Consider the following 13,751-nt stretch of genomic DNA (forward strand, 5'->3'; position numbering starts at 1 on the left):
TGCTTTAGTATATCAATTTAAATATATAAACACTAGAAACTGACTTGGTAATCGTACTAAAATTATGGAAGGAATCTATTGTTTTTATAAAGTTCAACGGGGCTTGGTGACAAGGTCTGTCATTTAAGGGTGCATCGCCGATGCGGATATACATAGTAAAAACAAGCCGAGTTTATTAATAACCACACTAAACTTGTATTTAAGACGTTTCGTTTTTCTCATTGTCGTTGTTCGACACAATGGAGGCGTTTTTAAGGACCGTAAACGCAGCAGCAACAAAACTTTGAACGGTGAAAAACAATGCGTCATTAGCCGAGGGCAAATGTGAACAGAAATCCTGTCTTCATGTTCATTGTTCAACAATTCCAAGCTTCTCAACTAACCCCGCTGCGGAGCGTTGAGCAGCCGGCAGCAGCGCAGGGTCGCCGGGCTGCCGCGCGCTCCGATGCCCGGCCAAGGTGCGCACGACCTCTGCTCACACGGGGAGGAAAAGAAAGGGGGGGAAAGGACAAGTGTGGTAAAAAGTTGTACCTTTTCTCTTCGATCGCCTCCTCCTTCTCCTCTTCAGCTTGCATTTGACCTGTCCGCTCTGAGCCCCCGACGCGCGGCTGTTGTTTCCAAGTACGGATGCCATCAGCGCAGCCTTTGGAGCGAAGCGCAGGGTAACTTGGACTCGGCGGCTCGACTCTCCTCGTCTCTGCCCTCCGTTTGATAACGCAGCGTCCTCGGCTTTTACGCAGACTATGTTTTGGGCTCTGTTCTTTTATCCCTCTGAACCAGGAGGGGAGCTTGCCGTTTCTATATCACCTCGGAAACTCCAGCTCGCCTCCCTCCTTGTCGAAGCTCTCAGCAGCACTGACAGCACTCCGCTCCTCGCACACTGGTTTTTCCGCGCCTCTGCAGAAATTTGGGCATCAGCCACTTTGGATTCAATCATGCAGGACGCCTATCCATTTGCTGCCGAGCTTTCTAATTAGGGTCCAATGGTGGCTGTCTGGGAGGTGTGACATCAGCAGCGACATCCACCAACTCACACCCCTTATTCACCCGCTGCTTTTTTAAATGTTTCCTACATTTGGACTTATTCCTCGCACTTTTTCCTCCACACTGCAGGGGGATTTTGTTCTCTTCCGCCCTCCACAGGGGGATCAGAGGTCAGTCTGGTAGGGATGTTTGCTCAGGGGCACTTCAGTAGAGGTTTCGCAGCATGAAGGACTCATCCATATGCCACCCTGATGCAAACTCACAACTGCCTTTAGGCACACAAAAAAGGGTGAAACGATTATCCACTTCACACAAAGTCCTCTGTTAGACAACTTATTCTCCTTATGTCCTTTTTTATCTCCTGAAATTTGGATTTTCTTTTCAGGATTATGTATCTAAAGCTAATTCCCTCTTATTCCCAGTCTCTGTTCCAAAGTCACTGACAAGTCAGAGGGAGATTACTCTCAAATGCATAGTGTTCTAATTGCACACACTAAATGCATCTTTGAGGAAGTCAAACTCTGTTCAATCTTGCAGCTTTATTACTATGATCCTTATTTAAGACAAAATGTTTCTGCTTTCATTTTGAAAATCCTGTTTTGAAGTGTCAGGTGACCTTCAGCGTGGAGGCAGAAACTCTCCTGACAGTGTGTTATGGCCGCAAAGTTTGAAGCTTGTGACATTTTGGCATTTTTGTGAGAAAGTGCAGAGTCAAGAAAGCATTGGTGGCTTTCCTAGCTGGAGGTTATTGTATTCCCTCGGCCTTCCTCTATACTGCGGAGGTCAGGTGTGTGTTGGTGACACATTTAAGGCTGGGAGAGGTGGGGGGGGGAAATGCAGATTTGTTCCGAACTAATTCTATATTTCCTGTAAATGCAGTCAGTTTTTCCTCTATCTTTTATCCTTATTACTTCTGTTAAAAAGAGGTGTTACAGTGGGAAGAGGGAAAACAATGCATTTGCAGAAACAACTCAATTGCTGGTGTCAGATTGAAAAGTGACTTTGAGGCTGTGTTGTTGGGTGGAAACATTTCCTCCGGCCCGAGGGGGGCAGAGAGAGGAGGGGGGAGAGGAGAGGGGAGAGGGGAGAGGCCGGGGCCGTCCGCCAGGCTGCAGCCTGCCCTCAGGACGCCCACAAATATCCATGTAAATTGCAGTTTAAGAGAAATCAATACAAGTGACAAGTTGCCAATGCCACTATCTGGGGCAGTAATGAAGGTGTGCTGGGGGGGGGGGGGGGGGGGGGGGGGGGGGGCTGTAGCATACATAGATAACAGCAAACAGGCTGGGTGGGGCAGGGGTACGGGTTAGAGGTACATGCACAGCGAGGTCAGTTGGATGGACTAGAAGGGCCACTAAGGGCTGGGAACTAACCTGGATCTATGTTGCTATTAGGACTACAGCACTGATATGACATGTGCCATTGTTCTATTGCGGATGGGTTGTTTGTTCACACTTTTACATTATTAGAGACAATAGACGACTCGGTGACGTATGGCTTCACATCCTTTGTGTTCTTTCAGCACAATGTTGCACAGGTAAATCAAATGAAACGATACAAAAGTACAGCATATTCTGAACGATGTGTTAGAGGTAGAGAGAAGTGCATTGTATAACTCAAGTTAGGGAGAGACGAGTCGGCCTTGAAAATGTGATACATTTCCAAATTCATTAAAGCTGTGGTTGAACTGTTTTACCAACTGTGTGAGAATGTAATGATTAATCAGTCAAAATTGAGTTTTATTTCTTATTTTTGTAGGCGTGTTTTCCCTTATTGCATAATAATGTGTGTAGGAGGGACTGAGGTCCTTGGACCCAGGACATTGCAGTTATTATAGCATGCGATGCTACTGAGACGTTACAAAAAAGGATTGGAATCTTTTTCATTTTTTTTCATTTTGATTAATCAATTTTTTCTGTGCAAAAATAGTGGAAAATGTTTACTGTTCAAAAGAGAAACAATTTAGCATTTTCCTTTAACAACAGTATAAAACTCAAATGTATATCATTTGGTGTGATATAAAAGACAACAAAGCAGAATTGTTTTTACATTAACGAAGCTGGCACGGGCAAAATTGTGGCATTATTGCCAAAAAATACATAATGGTTATAACAGTAGTTGATGAAGTGATATCACACATTGATCCAGAGTACAGTGAATTGAAGGATGATATGGAAGAAATATGCCATTAAATATACTGTTTGTTCAATTAAGGGATTTGGTTGTGAGCTGCTTTTCTGTTAATGTAATGGCAAAGTTTATATGTATGGATAATTTAAAAAACATCTCTACTTCCTGCACATTTCTGTGTTTATTCACGACTATTATTTATCCCCAGACTTGGCGTTGGTTTGATGTCATATCTATGGATTAAAGAGTTAGATTTAAATTGAGATTACAGTAAACACTCGGCAACAACTGCTCTTTTTTCCATCATCAAATCAGGCACCTGCAATCTAAGATAAGGAGGCCAATCAGTACGCTAGTAGCACACATTCATTTTCTGCATTTTTCATTGAATTATTCTTCTTCATTACATTTGAGGCTGTTTAAAATGTCTGGTCTACATGCCTCTCAAATTCTTGCGAGCCCAGGCAGGTCAGACTATATTACACCATTAAATGACTTATTTTGAATAAATTAAGTACGAATTAAAATACTGGACTGCTCCGGATTTAAATGTTGTATATTCGAACTCAGGGATAAATAACATCTATTCTAAATGTAGCATTTAGATCATCTTGCAAATGTATACATGTTGTTACCACCATGTGACGGATGTTGAAGGTGCACCTGTCACACACCTGTCACATATCCACTCCGGTTGGGAATGGAATTATGATGCTTGCGTGCAATAAAAGTATCCTGGAGTCTAAAAATAAATGTCTAACCTTCAAAGCCCACCTGTCCCCTCAGCATCAGGTGTTCAGTGCAGCATGAGCAAAGGGATCATGGCTGACTTTTCAAATCTGGCATCAGAAATGAATAACAAAACGTTTTATTCCTCCAGCTGGAAGGCCTAAAAACAACTGCTACGGTAGCTCAATATAAATCATAGCCCTGTCTGACATTAACAGCCTAAGTGATTGCATAACAAAAACACTAATTCAGGTGTGAGAACCGGGCTTATTTGAACATCTTTATCTCCACAAGCCCTAGACGGGGAAAGCACGTGGCAGCCGTTTTAATAAGCAACACACTCCAGGTATTGAGATTGTCAGGATATTACTGGAATGATACAAAAAAATCAAAACAAGTTTCAAGTGGGGTCCAAACGAGGAGAGGAAGTGACATTTGTGACAAGCTGTTTTCGGTGAATGTATAAAATAATGTTTTTATAACAGCAGGGCTAGTGGCTGTCTTCCTTCTTGTATCTAATAATGCCAGCAGAGTGAGAGAGGAGAACATACAAGGACATTGGTGACGTGAAACTGAACTTACCGTTTTTAAAATACTTTCATGACCTTGTCACTGTAGCAGAGAGCAAATGGAGGCAACACTGCAAAGTTGGAATTGATGTCAGGGTTTTGAGCAAGCTATTCCTTAATGTACCTTGCAAACATTATCAACACAAAGCACTCTAATTGCTAGTTGCCCACACCTCATTTAGAGGTTGCATTCCCCGGCCGTATTTAAAACTTTCAAAGTGACATTGAACATTTCCTTCTGCAGCTGAAGCCAGGGGGGCTGCATTTCTCGCTTCCGCTGATGAAGTGTCGCCAGTGTACCTTTTCTTCAGCGACAATCTCCTTTGGATGACTTATTTTCCTTTTTCAACCTCACCCCGCCCTTCTTAAGTGACACCCATTAATCACATTAGGGTCTTTGGGAGAATTGTCTGCTGAGCGTCAAGTCTTGGCTGACCCCAGCATTTGGAGAGTGAAGATAAAGACGTTGCACTGACAGCTCTGAAATAGCCCCTTTTTTCTCGGGTCAGCGTTCAGCGGAATATGAATATTATTATACATAAAAAGAGCGGAAAAACAATTGAGTCTTTACTTCAGAGGAGCTGACTGACATTGGGAATTCTCAGCGTTTTTTCTGCTTTGGATAGATTGCATGGGTAGGTTTCAAATGAATGGATTGCTAGCAAAAAGCTTCACGTGGTGACTTCATGTGCAAATGTATTGAATTAATCAAATGTTGCGATATCTTTCCCTATCTGGAAAGAAAGCATCTCCTGACATACGGGCTAATAAAATACTCGGAGTCTACGATTTTGCAGATCAATGGTGATTGGGTTTAATACTGGATTCTTTCATTTCTGGAAGCATTGAATATTATGGCGCTCTTTGTGAGTCTACATTCCAATCAAAATGTCTCCCTGAATAGGAACTAACATCATTGCCCTTAATGTCACGTAACATTATCAGCTCTGTGGTTTAGTACAATGGAGCCATTGTGTTCTGTGGTGAGGGGGGCTTATCAGTGAAAGACAGGAAAGGAGAAAGAAGAGAATGAATAGAATAAAAGTAAATTCAATCTGTTTAGCAAAGGAGATTTCTCAAAATAGTTCTTCACAATGTTGGATTCAGTCACCTTGTGCGACCGAAATTAAAAGGAGAAATATTAAGACGTGAGGTAATATTTATTTGAACACTAAATGTTGGTTATAGGACTATCTGTTCATATAAGTTGTCATAAGTTGTATCGACAAATGAGAATCAGTGCTAATGATAATTTTAACTCATTAGCTCCCAATTTCTTAGTGGGAAATACTTAGCCTAGCTTGCTAGCTCCTACCTTCCAAGCTAGCATCAAACTGTGCCACAAGAAATGACGAATCAAAGAATTGAAATGTAAAAGGAATTTCAAGTATTTTTGACATATGATATGTTGGCAGCCTTTATCAGACCCTCCAGAAAAACCCGGGCTAAAATCCTTGATTATGAGATTAAACATGCGGGGTTTTTATGTGATTTTATGCGGTGAAATTGCGGGAAGTTGCGAAATATGCGGAAAGTTGCGAAAAAGAATCGATTTTTTTTAAATATAGGGCTGTCTTATTTATTCTCTCTCACACACAACCTGCCACTAACGTTAAACGCCTTTCCTATTCAATTAAACACATTCAATGTTTATTTATTGTAAAAGCAAATGGGGCTATTTTACACACACACACACACACACACACACACACACACACACACACACACACACACACACACACACACACACACACACACACACACACACACACACACACACACACACACACACACACACACACACACACACACACACACACACACACACACACACACACACACACACACACACACACACACACACACACACACACACACACACACACACACTTCTCCGCCTCATTCTGTTTTCATTTACTCGTTCGTTATCTGACCAGCTTCAATCTTGTAGGCTACTCACTTCGTTTCTTGTAGCCCTCGAAAGCGTTTTGGAGGTTGATGCCTCGGTGAATGTGAGTTTTTTGGCTTTCTTGTCCGCAGCAGCAGAAAGCATTTTCGAATGTTTGAATGAATCAAAGTGGGTCGTGACTGTCGACTTTCTCTAAGACGTATGCTCCAACACACAGTTGCACTGGGTGCAGAATAGTTTCCCCCCAATTTCGTGAAAGACATCGGGGTACTGCTTTGCCCGGTCTTTAGCAGAAATGTTCGTCGTGTGAGTTCCACACATTCACTCTACGGTGTTGTTTACCTTCTGTGATGCGCGAGCTGATGACGTCACCATCATCACTACTTCACGTCAAGACGAGTTAACTTTTTTTTTTCTCAACTTTGTGTGGAAAAATGCGGGGATTATGCGGCCTTTTGATAAATATGCGGCCTTTTAAAAATCTGCGCCATTTTGCTGATTATTCGGTCAATTCTGGAAGGTCTACTTTATAGGGAGGACGATGGAGAAAACAGGAAAGTCCAATGACAGCAATGTCCTCCTCTTATACAGGTCTGCTAGCTGGTGTGCCCAAGCTAACGGCCAAGTGCAGTTTTATGTGATGGGTTAGCTGCAACAAATAGCATTTTATTGAATATATATAGCTAAATTGCCACAAATTCAAGATGAGTCATAAAAGTAAATGAAATGAGAAATTGCGCTAAAATTAATATGTAAAAGATTAAATACTAAAAATACTTTTTGGACATATAGTTGGCTAGTTAGGATAACACCACAGACTTTTTAAATTTGGATTTCGCAGGGTCTTTAAGCTTAGGCGTAGTTTCCACAGACATATACAGTAGGCTGCTTTTTAAATACGTTTTGATACAAATAGAAGACATGCACAGGAGCTGCAGTGCCATCATATTTAGTTTTCTTACACAAAGAGTGACAGGAATTCAAATAATAGTTGAAATGTAAATGACATTTGGATAATATAAATACATGACTTGTTATGTTCTAAGTTTAATCTGTTCTGATCTCAGCAGGAAAGACAAACAAGTTCAACAGGAGCTCACGCTTCATATTTGTATGTTTGTTTGACTTGTCGTTTGTGTTTTCAGGCACATATATGGAGTTATATCTGCACAGACAGATGGAGGAAAGCGTTGTGGAGCTCCTGAAGGTAAGATGCCAGGTCTGATCAGGCTGAATTCTGCAGCCGGGGGGGAAATGATGTACAGCTACATTCGGTCTTTCTTTTGCTCATTGGTGTCAGGCAGGTACAGTGCTGGAAACTCTCCCAGACCTGACCTCCCTGACGGCAGAATTCCTGTGTTTCCTCAAAGTTAAAAACACCTTTTTAAAGTTCAGTTGTGGAAAATAAAACATCTCTCTGGCAGTAGGTTTGTTGTACACCTCATGCAGACATTATGAGCTCTTTTGGTTTTGACCTGACAACAGAGCGGGGGGGACAAGGACACGAGGGGGAAAAAATCAAATGTCAGCAGAGCTTAGTTCTGATCAAACATCCTGTCCCAACTGATAGCGCGCCTCACTGCCTGGGAAATGGGTGTAATTGAAAACAAAATCAAACAAACTCTCCCATGCATGCTTGATTGAGAAAAAAAAAAATGGGTTTCACGAATAAACCTGCTTTTGAATAACCCGTATCTGCACTCTCACCCATTATATCTGCCATATATTCACACCGTCAATATGACCACATGGGGAAATTAGTAAACAGAAGCTTATGATTTTCCAAAAGATCCTAAAAGGCCTTGAAGCTCAGCTGTATCCCATTCTGAAGACAGAGATTAATTGCCTCTTTTCCGCCCCGACAGTAATCCTTGAAACTGCCTCTGCTTGGTGCAACAGCATCTCAGCCAGCCTCACACACACACCAAGGATACCACCACATAAAGTCAAACCTTCTCTACCACACACACACACACACACTTTACTACATCGCTAATATCCAGCCCATTAGCACTTTAAAGCCAGCATCCAGAATGAGTTTAAGTCTTGCAGGCGTTTCAAGTATTACAGAGTCACAGTTGTGCGAGTGGCAGGAAGCACGGAAAGTAACAATAATGCGTCGCCCGTGTTGCTCGGCAAGGAGTGGAGTTTGTTAATCCCACAATGCGGGGAGAATTGGTAGCTTGGGTACGGGGAGTCTTAGCACTTGTGAGTTATTGCTCCATCTCCAACCCTTAATACCCCTCGGAAAAACCGAGAAAGCGGAACGATTGTTGTTTACCGTGATATTTACAGGTCTTACAAATCAAACCAGCAATCCGTTGTTTCAATTAATTTCCCTCAGCTTTGTTCACAAGAACATGCGTTTACAGAATGGCAGCATATGGTGTGTTGTGTTTTGCAAATCCTCAAGAATCCATACCGGATTTATGAATGTAACAGATGAGGTTTTGATGATTATGAGGTTGTGGATGGTCGTCGGCGCTGGAAAGGTTGTGCCTTCGACTCTGCGGCGCGGCATATGCTGTCTGTGGATAGCGAGAGGTCATCCAGATCTTCTGCCAGCACAGGCCATTTCATTACACCAACAGATGGCTGCTGGGATTTTATCATCAAAATATCCTTCTGCTGATTCTTTTTCATATTCTAAAAGTGATCAAATTGACAAAGTCTTATGATGGGAGTGACATTAACCACTTCGTCTTTTTTTAATATGTGCTTTCACGGAAATGAGAATGAGCAGTCAAATCATTTTTTTTGAGTTGTTGACCAAATGAGCATCAAGCTTATGCTTTGCACATGAATCATAATGTGTCTCAAGATTAATGAGGATTAGGGTTACAGGATGTTTTTTCTCTGCATTTGCCAGAGATTAATCAAAGGCTGACTGGGAATCACTCAAAGCTTTTACAAATCGAATCCTCGCTATGCAATTAACTTTGTATGCGGTGAGGACGTGGCAGATTTTGATTTGGGCTCATATTACGACACTCTGTATGTGACTGCGGTGAAATCAGCAAAGCGATTTTCCTACCACCACGGCATCAAGTCACCTCTGCTTTGGCACTGATTACAAGGCCCCATTGACCCGTGGTGCGGGCCTTGCTGTCCTCCAATGATGGCGCTGCATGAATAGGGTGTAATCAATCTTTGATCCAATCAGAGGTCGAGGTCTAGATGACTGACGGAGAGGTCTCTGTGGGGCACTTATGAGGCCAGAGTTAAAGGGCTCCCAGGGGACAAGGGGCCATGATAAAGAGTTGCTCTGACCTGCAGTGACTTACATTCATTTGCAGCTAAATATCCATCTCCTTTTTCTGCTTTAGGTCAATGGGGCCCACTTATTAACCCTGAAAGTGACAAACGATCGTAGCAGTCGTCAGGGATATTAAAAGGGGCTAAATGCACCTCAAGATATATTTTTTTAACTATCTATTAAAATATATGAAAATACATGAAAAAAATGGGAGCATATGTGAGAGTTATAGTTGTAACCGTTTCTCAAATGTAGGACATTTCACACACATTATGTTACCTTCTTCTGCAAAGATGTTGCTACTTCTGTTTGCACTTCAAGTGCCATCTTCTGTACAACCCGGCAACTTTCTATAATTAACATACATCACGGAAAATAAAGCAAATAGACCATTAAGGCTGCTAAAAGTCCAACCATTTAACAATTCTACAAATAGGAAATTTAAATATATATAAATAATAAGTAAATGTGTTTTAAGTGTGTTTACATTCACTTAAGGTTTCAAAAACGTGTTGCAGTAGTAGTAAGTGCTGACTTACAGCACAAAGCCAGGAATTCCTTGAAAACCCTGATTGTAACCCGTTTCTTCTGTATGAAAGGGATCAAAACACATTATTCTGATTCTTTCTTAATGGAGTAAACACAGAAATCCATGATGGTGTGGACACTTGGAATAAATGTCGGTACGTCTTCAGTCTGATACAGACAACCAGCGTTTACATTTTGAAAGTTAATTTTCCAAACTATTCTGTTTGAAATCAATATTTGTATACCTATTCTGAAGAGTTACAACTGTGTCCCAACTGCAGATTCAAATCAAGGTATTCTCATTACTGATGGAGAGGTTTAAATAAACTGTTTTCTGGTTTCAAAAGTCAACTCCTCCAAGTGAACAGTAGATGGTGGTAGTAAACATTGTACATTAGTCCTGGACAGGGCAGCAGACTGTAAGACTAAATACCTCTCTTAAAACTGTACATGTTAGAGTTGATTGATAATTGTTAGTTTGGAAAATTGTAAGTCTTCATTTATTATTTTAATAAGGAGAAATGTGCTGATTTAACAATCCATTTTATTCTACATCTGAATGTTTTATTTGCTACATATAAGTCACTCCCATGTTAACATTTTCCAGGGATCAAAGACACGTGTCATTACTCTCCGGTTTCTCGGAATAACAATCAGGCATGAAGGCTACAATGTGTTCCACAAAACGCGGGCAGGGAGAGACGGAGCTGCTAAATCCCCCAAGTTAAGCTCATCACCTCCTCCTCTCTGAAGCTGCGGTCTTTCGTCAGGCAGGGTTTATCACTGCGCCGGAGACTGGCTCTGTTTGAAGTTTCAAGCTTTTCCCCTCACTAAACCACACATCGAGGTGAGCCGCCGAGACTCGAGCCCCGTCAAAAGCGGACGAAGGCGATCATGAGGAAAAAGGGTGAGAATCCACAGCCGTCACTTGACATGCCAGACATGTGTGAACAAGGGGGGAGTTTGTTTTTCTGTCCGACAAGCCGGCTGACAGAATGCATGGGCATACGGCGCTGGAGAGAGTGAGAGAGTGTATGTAGTTACTGAAGTGTAGGGGATAAAAGTCGATGGAAATTAAAGCTGGCAGATCAATAACTGTGGTAAACAAAGCCAGAGTACAAATATCACACCCAGTGTTCAAATGGAATATGTTGAGTAGTGAAATGTGTATTTATAACCACCATTCTGCTTGGAAAACTGTTTCAATAACAGCTCTATTCACTTTCACCATCCTTATCACACTTTTAGATGCAGCAAGCAGCTTTTTTCAGTCAAGAACTCTAAGAGAACACCATCGTACTGTACAGCTCAGCAGCTAACAACACACAGTTGGCAACCAGCTGGTGAATAAAGTGAAGCATTTAGTAGCTAGATATTTCCTTCAGGAAAAGTTAAGACAATAGACAGATCTACAAGGGTCTGCATTTTGATTTATATATACAGTATATATATATATATTATATAATGTGATAATATGTCAATGTGTGTTGAAAGGTTGTTTACACTGCCCCCAAGTGGCCAAAGTTGAAATGAAATGTAAACATGGTTAATATAGAAAATAAATTATGCTGATTATTAACCTATTAAGAGATACATTTAATATGAATTTATGGAGGTATCTTGACCAAAAAAAGTGTGCAGAAGTGAGCTTTACGGGGATTAACATTGCTCGGCCCCTTGGTAGATATTGTGAGCTGACTGATTAACTATATATGTATTTTGAGCATATGCACAGAGGTTCGATAAGAAAAAAGGGTTTGGATATGCTTGAATATAATATGATAAATGTTGCTGCCAACTCAAACAAAACTTCTCAAACTGATATGAAAATCTTTTCTTTCAACTCATGAAAGAATATGATAACAAAACTGTCGTTGGACTTTATGACACCCTGCTCCTCTTGTTTCCAGTATCTCTTTAATGTTGGCTCTCAAATAAAGGCGAAAAAATAGTCCCTACACACACAGCTAAGATGGTTTAAGATGTTGTTGAATGCTGCACAGATACAAGAGAAAGGGCCAAAAGCATCTATGCATGTCTTTGAATTGACAGAGCTGCGGGATGCTAAACTGGCAGGGGAATTCTCTCTTTTGCCTCTTTAGTTGGAATTGATTTCTTCAAAGGCGACTGTTGTTTTTTAATTAAAACACTGAACTGGCTAATTGTGAAATTGATTCAGGTTGTGCTTTTCACTGTGTGAAGCAATACACTGTTGCCCTTAGTGCTATCTATATTTATCAGAGAAAGTAAAGCTGCTTGCACTCTCTGCCTGTCGTGCTCCTTCTAATTCCTGAGACACACACACACACACATCCAGGAACACACATAGGCAGTTTAAAGCGTTTAATGCTGTAATCCTGCAAATGTTCAAAATGTTTTGGAAGTTTCTCAGTAAGCTATACGTAGAACTGACAGTATGAGTCTATAACTCACAGCAAACCCTGTAAACTCATCCTCAAAAGTAGCTTCAAAGTCTGTATCAACAACAGGATTAAACATCGGACCAATCCGAACTCCAGGATTTGATTTGCACTTAGTTTACATGTTGCTTTTGGGAGCATGGACAATTCCGCAATAATTGTGCGTGATGTAGACATATTCGTGATGAACGTATTGTACTTTTCGCCTGCCAGTAAGATTTATGTCGTGCCCGAGATGAAATTTCCCTTAGAAAACCGCATGACAAACCTCCACATCCGTCTTTCTTGAGGGCTAAAGTTACCTTCAGAGACGCTATATTTCAGCAGGGCGTTTTGCCTCTGGATTAATCATTAGGTGCTAAATTATTCATCCCTTATCCAATCTTGAAGAAGTGTCCTCAACTCAATGTAATTCCATAATTTTTGCCAAGAAGAATGGCCCCTTGTGACGCTGCATACGGTATCCTGGTGAAGATCCACGAGCTCAGCTCTGACTCTGCAGAGCGGTTCTTCTCAGCCTTTTAACAAGATTATTTAATCATCCAAAATACACAAAGTAAGACAAGGGTCCTCAAGGCCACAGAGTCAGCGCTCACTGTAAGTCCCATACACACAAAGAAATAACCCAAGTCCCGGGATAGAGGTTTGTATTTCCTTTTAGGTGTACATAATCCCATTGGATGACGTTCATTCAAAAGGGATTATTTAAAGAGCAAGATAAGGAACTAGACTGAACCCTGGTGACAGAAGAAAAGAGTATTAAATGTACAAGTGTATTTGCTAAATACTCAAAGTATTATAATGTGTCTGGGTAGCATTTATCCACAGCCACAAAATGGAAATGATCAGATAAATGTGAGGTGGCTCTAAAAAGTCACGGTGAAAACGGAGTGTAAAGTGTAGAGAAAAGCGACACACGCGAGGCAGACGCTAAACTCATTAATACAAATCCAGTGTGTTGTATCTGGAAGTCTAAAATGATTCAGTTGCTTGAATTTGGTGTTGAATTTCTTTGCCGAAAAAACTTTCTTTATTTACTTACTTTTGGGTTAAGTCTATAGGATATAATCCTTTAAAACAGAGCAGGAATCGAAGCTGCAGTCCCTTCTTCTTTTACACACAGCTATCAACCAATGCCTTATACACTTTTATGTTTACTCTTTTCGTGCAAGATTTAACAAACGGACCATAAGGGATTCACTTTAGCCCGCTTAGTTTCAAATGAA

General features: G+C 41.1%; 1 protein-coding gene across 2 annotated transcripts in view; it reads right to left on the reverse strand.

Moving 5' to 3' along the window:
• Positions 1 to 13,751, reverse strand: part of adarb2 (adenosine deaminase RNA specific B2 (inactive)) — a gene marked incomplete at its 3' end in the record, with an annotated part of 182,377 nt that overhangs the window by 140,361 nt on the left and 28,265 nt on the right. Inside the window, exon 1 of one of the 2 annotated variants that reach the window (XM_079661112.1) lies at positions 532 to 1,267. The exons of the other annotated variant lie outside the window; for it this stretch is intronic. Within the exon in view, the coding sequence (XP_079517238.1) occupies positions 532 to 634 (103 nt within the window). The 5' untranslated portion in view covers positions 635 to 1,267. Of the gene's footprint in view, positions 1 to 531; positions 1,268 to 13,751 lie in introns of those variants that run through there. 2 annotated transcript variants of the gene reach the window in all.

The sequence above is a fragment of the Notothenia rossii genome (assembly GCF_949606895.1).
Source record: "Notothenia rossii genome assembly, chromosome: 12".
NCBI classification, from domain to species: Eukaryota; Metazoa; Chordata; class Actinopteri; order Perciformes; family Nototheniidae; genus Notothenia; species Notothenia rossii.